General features: G+C 49.6%; 1 protein-coding gene across 1 annotated transcript in view; it reads right to left on the bottom strand.

Moving 5' to 3' along the window:
- Positions 1–13,727, bottom strand: part of TMEM63A (transmembrane protein 63A) — a 36,370-nt gene that overhangs the window by 11,954 nt on the left and 10,689 nt on the right. The window contains exons 6-14 of the mRNA XM_040263667.1: positions 13,255–13,292; positions 8,779–8,921; positions 7,755–7,806; positions 7,243–7,351; positions 6,199–6,269; positions 2,354–2,434; positions 1,986–2,109; positions 1,759–1,892; positions 233–370 (exon numbers count right to left, since the gene is read on the bottom strand). Coding sequence (XP_040119601.1) covers positions 233–370; positions 1,759–1,892; positions 1,986–2,109; positions 2,354–2,434; positions 6,199–6,269; positions 7,243–7,351; positions 7,755–7,806; positions 8,779–8,921; positions 13,255–13,292 — 890 coding nt within the window. The remainder of the gene's footprint in view (positions 1–232; positions 371–1,758; positions 1,893–1,985; positions 2,110–2,353; positions 2,435–6,198; positions 6,270–7,242; positions 7,352–7,754; positions 7,807–8,778; positions 8,922–13,254; positions 13,293–13,727) is intronic.

Here is a 13,727-nt window from a genome sequence, read left to right as displayed (position 1 = left end):
CATGGCTCCTATTATAATCCTACTGGACACCGCTGATGCCAGGGAGAAACACTGGAGTGAAGCCCTGGATGTGGACAGCCCCTCCCATGATGCTCCCCACCCCCGGCCCAGAGGGGTGCAGGAGAGTGTGTGTCTCCCTGAGTGCCAGGTCACACCTGTGCTTCCAGGTGACTTGGGCAGCCCCACAGGACACCCCAGCCTCTTTCTCACCCCTTCCTGGCTGTGGGCTCACCAGCAGATGTCCTCGGGGTAAGCGGCGAAGGTGACCGACCACCTGGAGATGCGGAGCTCTCTGCCGTGGGATGAAGGCTGTGGCTCACCTTTGCACTGAAGGCCCTGACACTTGCAGGCATTGAAGTCCTTCAGGATGCTGCCAGGAAATGCAGAAATGACCAGGGTCCAGACCCCTCAGGGTACCATGTACACACACATGGGGCAAATAGGACCATGTGAGAGTGGAAGCCCCGTGGCCCAGGACTTCTACTTTATCATTAGCTTATTATAATTAACGCTATGAAAGAGATGCCATTCTTAGCCCACTATGTGCAGAACTTTGTTCAATCCTTAGAGCAAGCCTGCCGGTCAGGGATTACTGTTACTATTTTACAGATGAGGAAATGCAGGCTCTCAGAGTGAGGTTTGCATCCCAGCTGTCTGACTAAAGCCCCTGTACTGTTCCCGTCAGCCCAGCACAGGGGGTTCCTCCTTGGGTGCTGCCCCCCTGCTACACGCTGTCTGTTAAGCTGGGCTGGTTGCATCCCCCTGCTGGGGCCACGGCCTCACTGTTTCACTCCCTCACCTCCCCCCAGACCCCGTAGCAGCATTAGACTGCATTACTTATGACCCCAAGATACCCCTCCCTAGGACTCCCATATCCACCTTCACCACTCTTTCCCCCTTTAGTCTCCCACAAAAAACCCACCAGTCCCCCACTCCTGTCTCAGAACACCCTTCCCCTTCTCAGTGGCCTTCCCCAGACCCCGCCTCACTTCCGGGTCTGCAGGGCACATCCAGGGGGTCTGTTCCCAGGGTTCCTGAAGCCCGAGGCAGGGAAAGCAGGGGGAGGGGCATTTGCTGGGTCACCTCCCTTCCACCTCCCTCTCCTGCCTCATCCCCTGCTGCCCCCAGCACAAGGTGACATGGAGATCCCAGGCATGAGAGTGCTTTAGGAGCTAGTGGTGGTGATGGTAGTCACACAGTTGTGTCCGACTCTTTGTGATCCCACGGACTGAAGCCTGCTAGGCTCCTCTGTTCATGGGATTCTCCAGGCAAGAATATTGGAGTGGATTGCCATTCAAGCCGAGGTGAAACCCCACTCCCCTGGGCCAGGCTCCTGTCAGCAGTGAGCATTCCGCCCCCAGCGGTGCCTCTGTAGGGAGATGGGAAGGACACACACAGAAGGAGAATCTGATTCCATAGTGGATATATGGAGGAGGGTGGGTACATCCCACCTGGGAAAATGCTGGGCCACAGAGGCAAGAAGATCCCTGGGCAGGTCATGAGAGCCAGCAGTGGGGTAAGGCTATGACAACCAGAGAGGGGCTCAGCTGCAATCACCCAAGCCCAGTCGTCACACAAACACAGGCTGGGCTCACTGAGGGAGTGAGTGGAGTGGGTGGCTGCCCCCCACGCCAGCCACACCCAGAGAAGAAGATGCAGATGCCACAAACAAACGCCAGAGATGGCGGTCCAGCAGGACCATCTCAACCCGAGAGGAACAGCCAGTTGTCTGGAAGGAAAGAACACACCCACACTCACTAGGTGGCCATGGACTTCTCCTGGAAGGTGACGAAGGCCATTCCCAGGGGCTGGTCCTGGACCCTGCCTTCCTCCTCTGTGATCCTCTCCATCAGCCTGTCCTTCATGCGCGTGTAGTAGGAGATGGCGTCCTCCTATCAGAGGACACAACCCCGTGTGACGACATGGCCTTGTGCGGGTGTCAGGGGGCCCAGCACCCATGCCCCCGGTGGGGTGTGGGCCCTCACCCACTCACAACCCCGCACTTCACAGCAGCAGAACTGGCCACAAGGCTTGGGGTTGATGAAGGTCCGCTGGCCTGTCTTCACCTGCAGGTTTGTGTAATAGGTCAGGCTCTTCTCAGTCTTTTTTCTGTAGTGGGAGGGACAAACGTCAGACTCGCAATCCTGTGGTGTGACTCACAGCCTCCACACCCGTCATCACCCACTGGTCACCACCAGCTTTCTAAGCAAGGAAAGGGCAGAGTCACCCTCCTCCCATCCTCGCTGGGGGAGCCGAGGCCAGCAAGGAAGGAAGGTGGGCATCTCAGAGGGAAGGGTCAGAGAGCTGCAGGCCAGCTTTGCCCATGCCCACCACCCTGCCAGCCCTCCCTTACCTCTCCTTGCACAGGTAAATCAGCTTGGCCACGTTGTAGCACAGCTGGACCTCCACCACTTCACACGTGGGATATGCGTCCCTGTGCCCCGGAAGCAAAAGAAGACCACTGGGAAAGAGAGCCCCTGGCAGGGGAGACCCCAAAGACTCCAAGGGTGGCAGAGTAATCACATTTTCATTTCTGCACCAGTGGAGACCTCTTTCCTCTTTGTCTTTTACCAAAGGGGGGAATTTTGAAATATAATACAAAGAGGTCCTTTTTAATAGCAAGAAAGTAATTGCCTGAAACTGACAAGTTTACATCTACTTGGCTTTAAATCAGCACTTCTCTTGGAGAAAAAAATAACACTATCCATTAACTCTTCTACACACGCAAGGGAATAAATTTGTTGTTTGCTCCAGGTCATATCTACCTTAGACCATCACTGAAATCCTATTGTTTGTGACCCTTTTGAAAATCACAGGTCCAATGAAAGCAAAGGACCCTCAGCCCAGTAAATGCATTCACAAATCATAGTAAAATACTGCATGTATACTTATTCTTGGCTAGGCACTGTAAGAACATTAACTTATCTGATCCTTACCATGACCTGTGAGGTTTCTGTGCCCACTTTACAGATGAAGAAAATAAATGCTGGAAAGGTAAAATGACTTGTGACCAAGATCACAAAGCTAGTGTGTCTCTGAGCCAGGAAGGGAATCCAGGTGGCCCAGGTCCAGGGCCCACAACTGTACCCACCATACGATGCTCTCTCACCATATACACATAATCATATGTACAATTCCTGGGCATTTCTGAACCGTGTAAATCCCTGTCTACTTCACGCCAAGCACCGGGTACTGGGTATGGAGCCTGGCAAAGTTTACATTTTAGTAAGAGACAGCCTGAAATTGTCACAATTTCAGGTCCCAATAGGAGGTTTGAGGAAAAGAACAACAGTGAAAGCATCCTTGCTAAAAGGCTGATTCACACATCAGTCCCCATGGATTGCAGCAGTGTTCGGCAGAAGGGCTTCCTAAAATAGGAGAAAGTGTGATTCGGTGTTTGTAATGGGAATGCAAGGACTTTTTTTCTCTTTTAGGTAATACATTAAGTGGAGCTACTGCTTCCAAAGGGCTTCCCCGGTGGCTCCTTGGTAGAGAACCTGACTGCTGACGTAGGACACGCGAGTTAGACCCCTGGGTTGCGAAGATGCCCTGGAGGAGGAAATGGCAACTCACTCCAGTATTCTTGCCTGGGAAATCCCACGGACAGAGGAGCCTGGCGGGCTACCGTCCATGGGTCACAAAGAGTCGGACACAGATGGGCACGTACACACACACTGTTTCCAGATGTTGCCTAACAGGACACGTGGGGGAGCTGTTTCAAGGAATCGAGAAAAACGATTCCAGTATCCGGTGTTTACATAGAGAAAAATATTTCTAAAATGCTTTGAGTTTCTGAAAAAAAGGTTAGTCAATAAATTTTAAACATTTCATTTTACAATTCTGTTTATATTAGTAATTTGAGGCCTGGCATGCTGTGGTTCATGGGGTTGCAAAGAGTCGGACACGACTGAGCGACTGAACTTGAGTCATTTGTTTAGAAAGTGCTCTTCATAAATAAGGCAAAGCTAAGCCATGCTGTTGCTTAGTTGCTTCAGCTGTGTTCAAAGAACACAGATGTGTTCTGTGTGACACTATGGACTGTAGCCCGCCAGGCTCCTCCGTCCATGGGATTCTCCAGGCAAGAATACTGGAGTGGGTTGCCATGCCCTCCTCCAGGGGATCTTCCTAGCCAAGGGATCTTCCCAACTCAGGGATCAAACCTGGGTCTCCTGCATTGCAGGCAGATTCTTTACTGCTGAGCCACCAGGGAAGCCCAAGCTAAGCCACAGCCAACCCTTAACCCATTACTACAAATTACTGACTGCTGATGAGGAAGGAACACAGACTGAGGCCTCAGCTCCCAGGCTGGGGTTCCAGCCCTCCAGCCCAGGATCCTGGGAGCCTCTGGCCTGCTCCCCCTGTACCACCCTCTTTCCTGATATACCATGTGATGCTCTGCAGTCATAGCACTGTACGCATATAATTTCCTTCTCACAGGAATGTCGGGGTCCAGCCCCGGTGGATCCAGGGAATTTGAAGTGGGGACGGAGTCGGCGAGGAGAGACTTATTTAATTAGAGATATAACGAGAGATTAGGAAAGAATAGTGTAGTAGGAAAATTAGTGGAGAAAAGAGGCTGATATTCCTTGGTTTACACAGAAAGCTAATAAAGTCTCAAGACAAGAAACTTGTACCGTCTACATTAGGCCACAGGCGCCTGCTTGAATAGTGGAGGGTGCCCCGCCTTGGGCTCCCTCTCGCGTGGGTCTTAGAAGCCCTGGCAAAAAAGTAGACAGGGAGAGCCTCTGTATTCCAAGGGATCAGCCTGAAAAGGAGAGGGAGAGAGAGGGAGAAAGAGAGAGAGAGTTGACACGGGAGGAGCCAGATTTCCAAGAAACTAGTTTGAGAAACTGGTCTGAGAAACTGGTCTGTCCTTTATTTTTCAGGAAAGCTTTTTATACTTTTGGTTGTACATAGAGATCAATGGATAATAAAAAGTTATGTAGGGTCAGCAGCCCTGACCCTTATCAAGACCAGGCTTTCTTTTTGTAAATCTTTCCATATACAAAGGGTCTCAGCTGATTTACATTATCTTCTGGCCAAAAGGCCTGTTAACATTTTATGGCTCTCTTCCTTAATGAATGTTAATCTCATTTTCCCTGTAGTGTTTTTCTTTAATTTGCATCACCTTCAAAGTACTAAATAAAGTTACATTAAAAGATATGAAAACTTGGCAGGAAGTATTGGCTCAACAATGAAACCCTTAATCAGTTTTATTCTAATGATTTTTCTTAGAATTTCTTAAGCTTGGGAGGCTGTAAACAATTTACATGTGCAGTTGTAAAAATCCAGACAGACTGGTCAGGTAAATTAGAAAGCTATCAGAGGGGTTTAAGCCGAGACATTTTTTTTTTACGCCCAGGAGACTTATTAACTGGAGCTCTAAGTTAATTCCTTTTAGAGGAAGGTGGTGGGGCACAGCCCCTGTTAATGTCAGAAGCGTAAGCAAAAAGCATAATGCAGTAAGGCAGGCAGACTCTGGTTTGGGGGCAGATGCACGAGCAGATCCAGCGAGGCTCCCTTAAGGCCTGACTCGCCTTTGCCTGGCCCCTTAACCTCATGACCTTTGCCGCGGGCGGGACTCCTCGTGCTGGCTCCCGGCACAGGAAAGCCCTTTCTCCAGCCTCCCCCTGCAGGAATCCCTGTGCAGGTGCTCAGAGGAGGCTGCCGGAAAGGAGGTTCTGGCGGGAGGGCTGTGAGTGAGCTCTGTGAGGACAGAGCTCTGGGCACAGAGCGCTCACTCAGGAAACACACTAATCAGAAGAATGGACCATGAAATGCAGGCCCAGGTCCCTCCCCTCCGAGACTACTCTTTCTCAGGTATCTCTTCTTCTGCAAAGTTGACACGGAGAAGCCCAGAGTGAATCCTTTTTTTTTTTCTTTTTTTTTTTTTGGTAGGGAGGGAGGGTTTCCTATGAACCTTTTCTTTTCCCACTAGCTCTCAAGATGTTTCTCTGTTCCCACACGCTGGCCTGTACTCTGGCTACTGCAGTCACATGGCTTCTGGCGGAGGACGCATCACCCCAGCCCAGGCCCTTGCAGCCCCAGGAGACCCTGCCCACAGTAGTATCCAAGGCTCTGTGGCTGGGCCAGGCACTCTGGGGGTCTCTGTGGGTGCCCAAGCTCATCTAAGGTGCCCATCCCACCCAGAGGGTGGCTGCACTTCCCTTCCCTCTCAGGAGAAATGGCCCTGCTCACCGGAAGTGGCTCTCCACCATCTCCTTCTTGGCATCTCTGGGGAGTCCTGTGACAAACAGGGTCCTCCTCACCTGCCAGAGAAACACACCAGCGAGAAAAGTCACCAGGGCAAGCCAGTCTGCAGGACACCCTGTTCGAGCTGTTCACCCTGTTTTCCTCCCCAAGGAAAACAGTGAGGCCTCAGGGGCTTAGAGGTTCATCTTCCAAGCCTGACAGAGCCTTGAAGTCTGTTATTTACATAGCATATTTTCTAGGCAGTCAAAAATACACTTCCAGGGGATTCCCTGGCAGTACAGAGGTTAGGGCTCTGTGTTTCCACTGCAGGGGCATGAGTTCAATCCCTGGTTGAGGAACTAAGATCCTGCATGTCACACAGTGGAACAGCCAAGAAAAAAATACATTTCCAAAGCAATTTCTATGAGCCTCCTTTGCAAGACAAGAGACTGAGAAAGAACCCAGAGAGGGGAGGTGACTCAAAAGAGATCACACATCAGATCAGAGTAAGACCCAAGAGCCAACTCATTGCAAAAGACCCTGATGCTTGGAAAGATTGAGGGTAGAAGAAGGGGGCCAACAGAGGATGAGATGGTTGGATGGCAACATCAACTCAGTGGACATGAGTTTAAGCAAACTCTTGGAGATGGTGAAGGACAGGGAAGCCTGGTATGCTGTAGACTGCAGTTCATGGGGTCACAAAGAGTCAGACATGACTGAGTGACTCAGTAACAACAGAAACTTCCCCTACCCCCATCAAGCTGTCGGCTGCAAAGAGAGAAGGAGCTGCTCTCAAGTCAAATTTCTTGGAAGTTACTTAGAATCAGTAACTACAAGCCCAAACCCCAACGGCAGGTAATAGCCAAATCCTAAAACAATCTATCAAAAAAATAAGAAATACTAAATGCCAATTTTGAGCACACACATGCAAGCCTGAGGCCCCCTTGCACTCACTGCCATTGTGGTGCTGGGGAATAAGCGTTGTGCCAGTCCTTTCTGGCTCCCACCTGAGACCTTCCCCAGCACATGCCCAGACCATCCCCTACTCACCAGGCTTTCCTCCTTGTACTTGATGGACTGGGTGTGGTGTCGCATGAAGACCACAGTGAGGATGAGGTAAAGGATAGCGAAGATGGTATGCAGCCAAAGGAGGTTGTTGCTGTAGGAGAGGGGAACAGCACCCACCATCAGGGCTGGGCCCCCAGGCAGGGGCTGAGGGGCAGGGGCTGGGCTTGTTACCTTCATGGCCCTGAGCTGAAGGCCAAAGGCTTCATCAAAACAGATTCCTCCGGCAGAGGTGGCATGGCCAGTGCCCCTTTACAGAGGGTGCTGTGCTGGCAAATGCACGCCAGCCCCAAATGACACCCCCGGGTCTCCTAAGACCCACTGCAAAACAACAGCAGCCTGAGGCGTGTCCACGCCCATAGCCCAGTGACAGGTGCTAGCAGCAAAGAAGCTTTGTGATGCTAACCCTCTTGCTTTGGCCTATTCTGGGCTCCAGAGTCCACCCTCTCCTCGGTCTCACCCATCAGCACCCTCATGCCCGGCCACCTTGTACTCACTCAGTCTGCAGGTTTGCGATTGTTGTCCTCCCAAAGCTGTAAGGGTCTTTGTCTGCAGAGAAGCACAGATACTCAGGGTCACACTAGAGACATGTGGCGGGTAGGGGGAGCAACCTTGGTTTGTGGAGCTCTGAGGAGGGGAAGGATACGATATCCAGACCAGTCTGAGGATGGTGACGCTTGTCCAGTCTTCAGAGCTACACCACCCAAGGTCTTTGCTTTACTCCAAGATGCTCCTGACAACTTCTTCTCAACCTACCTAAAATCAAAATTTGACTTCATCTTGCTTTGAAATTCTCGTGGCATCCCTTTGGAAATATAGATACATCCTAAACTGTTCCCAAAAGCAAAGCTGGGAATCACTGGGTATAAGTGGGTTTATGGGATTTCCCTGGTGGTTCAGTGGTTAGGAATCCACCTTCCAATGCATGGGATGCAGATTTGATCCCTTGTCAGGGAATTATTAATAAGATCCCACATGCCTCACAACCAAAAAAAAAAAACAAAAACAAACAAAAAAAACGAAACATAAAACAGAAGAAATACTGTAACAAATTCAATAACGATTTTTTTTTTAATGGTCCACATCAAAACTCTTTTAAAAAAAAAGAAGCGGATTAATGATGGTGTTTTGGATGTTGGATTCCTGCGGGTGCTTGGAAATAGAATTCCACGCTCTTATTTTCACTCTGAGCATCACAACCATCTTCCAGATCCACTAACTGTGGCCACCTGATTTGGGTGGTGGCAGGAAGCTATAAAACACACTGTGAAAGCTCTGATCTTACAGATTTTGAGGTCTTCCTCCTACTTAGATATTAGAGTCCCCAACTCTTGGCCCAGGTTTGGGGTGGATTCTCCACCAGATCTTTAATCAAATGGGCCAGTTCAGAAAGTCACCCTGAGACCTTCTCACATCTGAGTTCAGCAGGAATCCTGGGGCTCTGACCCAGCACCATGAGCCCTTTCCCCAGGGCTGATGCTCTGCCCGGGGCCCAAAGCAGGCAAGACGAGCAGTCCTTACCCAGCAAGTCCCCCGAGAGGTTGACGGGCAGGATGATGCACAGTGACAAGCAGCTGACCACCACCAGCAGGAAGATGATGTGTCTCTGGAAGGACAGGTAGTGGATGGCGTCCTCCCCACACCACTCCAGGATCTGGTCATCACTGGCCAAGACACACACAGAATCCTAATGAGTAGTGGTACCAGGCCAGGCCCTTGGGCCCTCTCACGGATTATCCCATATAATCCTCATGACCATCTAGGAGGTAGGTCCCAATTTGACTACCATATTACATTTGGGGAAACAGGAACAGAAAAATCACATTAACTTCTACAATCTGGGACTTCCCTGGTGGTCCAGTGGCTAAGACTCCATGCTCCTGATGCAGGGGGCCCGGGCTTGATCCCTGGTCAGGGAACTAGATCCTACATGCCACAGCAAAGGCCTAGCACAGTCAAATAAACAATAAACATTTTAAAAAAAATAAGCCTTTTACAATCACCCAGCCTGTAACAGCAGAGCTATGACGTGAACTACAGAGCCTGCCTCTCAGCCTCCACCCATTCTCCTGGATGAAAGAACCTGCCACCACTCCACTCACTGTCTCTAGAAACATCTGTGCCTACATTTGTATGGGAGTGAGGTGTGTAAGTACAATTATCCCTCAGCCCTTTCCTGCATCCATGAATAAGCAGAGCCACTGACCAGAGGGCTGCTGGGAATCTTCTGAGGAAAGCTGTGTGTGTCAGACTCACAGTCCCCACCCTTTCTCCCGTCTCCCTCAGACAAACTGGGAAAGAGAGGTGAGGTCACTGCTTCAAACTTTCCAAGGCTCTGTCCACCCAACCAGCCCTGCTTCCTCCCTGTGTCCCTGCTGTGGCCCCAGAGGTGGGGGGTGGAGGCAACCTGCTCCACCCCTTCCCACCCTCAGTGCTTTATCTGGAGGCTCTGGGTCATCTGGGCACTCAGAAAATTAAAATTCTGGTTTCTGACAGCCAGACTTTCCTGCTACGGAGGGAGAAGGCATGGGGGCTATCTCTTGTTCCCGACATGAAAGTATCCTGAGGGTCTTGGTCTCAGAAGTCCAGGAAAGCACTGCACTGGGAAGAAGGAACGCAAGGAGGGACTACCCTGGTGGTCCAGAGGTTAAGAATCTGCCTTCCGATGCAGGCGACTGTGAGTGCGATCCCTGGTAGGGGAATAAAGACCCCACAGGCTGTGGAACAACTAAGCCCACACGCTCCAACCAGAGAAGCCTGGGCGCCACCATGAAGATCCAGTGCAGCCAAAAGGAAAGAAAGAAAGAGCCCAAGTAAGGAAGGGCTTCAGCAGACTGCCAACATCCGCTGGATCTTAGAAGAAGCACAAGAGCTCCAGAAAAACATCTACTTCTGCTTTATTGACTACACCAAAGCCTTTGACTGGGTGGATCACAACAAACTGTGGGAAATTCTTCAAGAGCTGGGAATACCAGACCACCTGACCTGCCTCCTAAGAAACCTGTATGCAGGTCAAGAAGCCATAGTTAGAACCGGACACGGAAGAACAGACTGGTTCCAAATTGGGAAAGGAGTGTGTCAAGACTGTATGTTGTCACGCTGCTTGTTTAACTTATAGGCAAAGTATACCACGCAAAATGCCAGGCTGGATGAAGCACAAGCTAGAATCAAGATTGCTGAGAGAAATATCAATAACCTCAGATATGTAGATGACACCACCCTTACGCAGAAAGCAAAGAGGAACTAACTAAAAAGCCTCTTGATGAAAGTGAAAGAGGAGAGTGAAAAAGCTGGCTTAAAATGAAGACCATGGCATCTGGTCCCAACACTTCATAGCAAATAGATGGGGAAACAATGGAAACAGTGACAGACTTTATTTTCTTGGGCTACAAAATCACTGCAGATGATGATGGCAGCCATGAAATTAAAAGACACTGGCTCCTTGGAAGAAAAGCTATAAATAACCTAGACAGCATATTAAAAAGCAGAGACATTACTTTGCCAACAAAGGTCCATCTAGTCAAAGCTATGGTTTTTCCAGTAGTCATGCATGGATCTGAGAGTTGAACTATGAAGAAAACTGAGTGCTGAAGAATTGATGCTTTTGAACTGTGGTGTTGGAGAAGACTCTTGAGAGTCCCTTGGACTGCAAAGAGATCAAACCAGTCAATCTTAAAGGAAATCAGTCCTGAATATTCATTGGAAGGACTGATGCTAAAACTGAAGCTCCAGCACTTTGACCACCTGATGTTAAGAACTGACTCATTAGAAAAGACCCTGATGCTGGGAAAGATGAAAGGCAGGAGGAGAAGGGGACGACAGAGGATGAGATGGCTGGATGGCATCATCAACTCGATGAACATGAATTTGAGCAAGCTCTGGGAGACGGTGATGGGCAGGGAGGCCTGACGTGCTGCAGTCCATGGGGTTGCAAAGAGTTAGACATGACTGAGCAACTGAACTGAACAGGATAAAAAGGCAGGTCTGAAAGGTGTGGTGAAAGGTGTGGTGAATGGTGTGGCGAGTGGGCTCTGCAGCCACACAGACAGACCACAGTTGAATCCAGCTAAGCCGCCTCCAGAGAGGGTCATGGGAACCACGGGAGGCTAGGACCTAAAGTGGAGAGGCTGCTACCTGCTGGCTATCTGGCCACTCAGCAGGCACACAAGGGGCAGTGAGGATCAAGGCCTGATGCCTGCCTGGCACTGGGTGGGGATGCTTGCTAAGATCCCTCCTTTTTACTGCCTAGCTGGAGGAAAAACGCTGCAACTGATTACACTGTGTTCACTTCTAAATAAACTACCAAAACGCATATACTTTGCCATAACATGTGCTTACCCAGCAAATACTTGGCCACCTGATCGGAAGAACAGACTCACTGGAAAAGACCTGATGTTGGGAGAGACTGAGGGCAGGAGGAGATGGGGGTGACAGAGGATGAGATGAGTGGATGGTATCACTGACTCAATGGACATGAGTTTGAGCAACCTCCAAAAGGTAATAAAGGACAGGGAAGCCTGGTGTGCTGTAGTCCATGGGGTCAGAGTCAGACGCAACCTAGCGACTAAGCAACAAATAGCATTAATATGACAAAGCAGAATACACAGCTGTATAGGTTACAGCCCCACTCAGTGAGAGGCAAGGTCTACACTGGAAGGGGACATGCAAAGATAGAAACCATAGGGGTGGACTCCAGGGCAAACTGTAAGCAGTCTTTTCTAGTCACCATGAAGATAATGAGTCAAAATTTCTGTTCTGCCCCACCTGATCCAGGCGGAGGGAGAGTTGGGGCCACAGTCTGGGGTGGGGATCACCTGAGCCGCAACCAGCAGTGATATGGAGAGTGGCGGAGCAGAAAACGCACCAGAGGTAGGTACCTTTCAGAGGTAGGGCTAGGGGTGGCTTAAATGTCTTTTCGCTGATTCTTTTCTGTCTGTGATAGACTTACTACACAAACTGTGACAACTTCCAATGCAAAGAAGAAACACTGACATGATTTCATAATGGGCAGGGATGGGAGAGGCTAGCAAACCCACCCTTCCTGACCTCAGTCCTCTCCTGCCTGCCAGAAACCTCTCCCCCTGCTTCCTCTGGCTTCAGAACAGACTTCTGCTTTATTCTGCACAGACTGCCTCCTGCCAGTTCCCCTGGAACAAGCCTCAGCAACCTCGGCTCTTTATAACATGGTCTCACACATATGAATGCACCTGAATTAGGCAGAGCTGCTGTTGCGCTCAGTCTTTTTGTGTGTGTGAGGGCAGGGAGAGTACAAATGGTTTACAATGTTGTGTTTCTCAGCTTAGTTGAGAAAAATGAAGGCCAGAGAGAAGGGTGCCAGAGAGAAGGATTTACCCAAAGTCCTGGAAGTACCACATTTCATCAGTTCTAAGATAACCTTTTCATTTTTCAACATCTCTGAAATGGGGTGGGATCATAGCTGATCACAGTGTAATAGAAAGCATTTTCTCATTCTCGGTGCTGTGTAAAATAGTGTGCACCTTACAACAGTGATCTCTCAGATGGGACAGAACACACCACAGGCAGCAGAGCCGAGCCTCGTGTCATGACTCTGCCAATCACATGCTACGCAGCTAACTGAGCCCCAAGCACCTCTTTCTCTCCAAGGGGGTCCAAGTTTTGAGAAACAGCTAACTTTTAACCAAATGAGCTAAATATATTAAACAATCATTATTTCTCCATTGTTCACCAATTCAAAGACATATGATGCTGCCTAGAAGAGCTTCCATGCAAATATATCAGTGATAAATAGTAAGCAGACAGAATTACTGCCTAAAGCAAAAAATTAGCTTTAATTAGCTTGCATAGAGGCTGCCTGGGCCACTTTAATTCTCTGCCCCTACATACTGCTTTGGGCCTGAAAAGTATCTAAGAGACTCCAGCTCAGGATCAGCACCTTGGCTCTCTCCTCCTGACTGGCCAAACACCCAAACAAACCCACCCAAACAAGACATCCCCAGCCACCCACGCTGTACTCACTGCAGGCGGAAGATTGCGGTCAGCCAGGAGCAACATCCCTGGGAATGGAGAACAGGGGTTAGCTTCCAATAATCTCTGTTTTTCGGAGGCAGATATAATCATCAGCTTTGACACTAAACAACAATCTAACTTCCTGTTTTATATGAAAACAAACAAACAAACAACAAACTGCTTCTATCCCCAATTCAGCAAGCAACACTCTTGTTCAAATACGACAGTCTGTGTGCTCCCAGTTCTTTGTAACGTGCATCTTGGGCCTGAACATCTTGGGAAAACCTCTCAAGTTTTGACAATTTGTGGAATTATACAGGCTCCTGGGTCAAATAGTGAAATTCAAATCAAGAGCTGAGGAAAGTTCAGCACCACTCTGGAGAAGTTGATGAGGGCTTCTGTTCATTTCAAAATGACTGAATGAGATGCAAGACAAAGCCAAGGAAACAAGCCTGCTTAACTGGACAATTCCCTGGAGGGGG

The sequence above is a fragment of the Oryx dammah genome, unplaced genomic scaffold (assembly GCF_014754425.2).
Source record: "Oryx dammah isolate SB20612 unplaced genomic scaffold, SCBI_Odam_1.1 HiC_scaffold_21, whole genome shotgun sequence".
Lineage (NCBI taxonomy): Eukaryota > Metazoa > Chordata > Mammalia > Artiodactyla > Bovidae > Oryx > Oryx dammah.
Note: the sequence above shows the minus strand (reverse complement) of the source record. Positions and strands in the feature narration are given on the sequence as shown.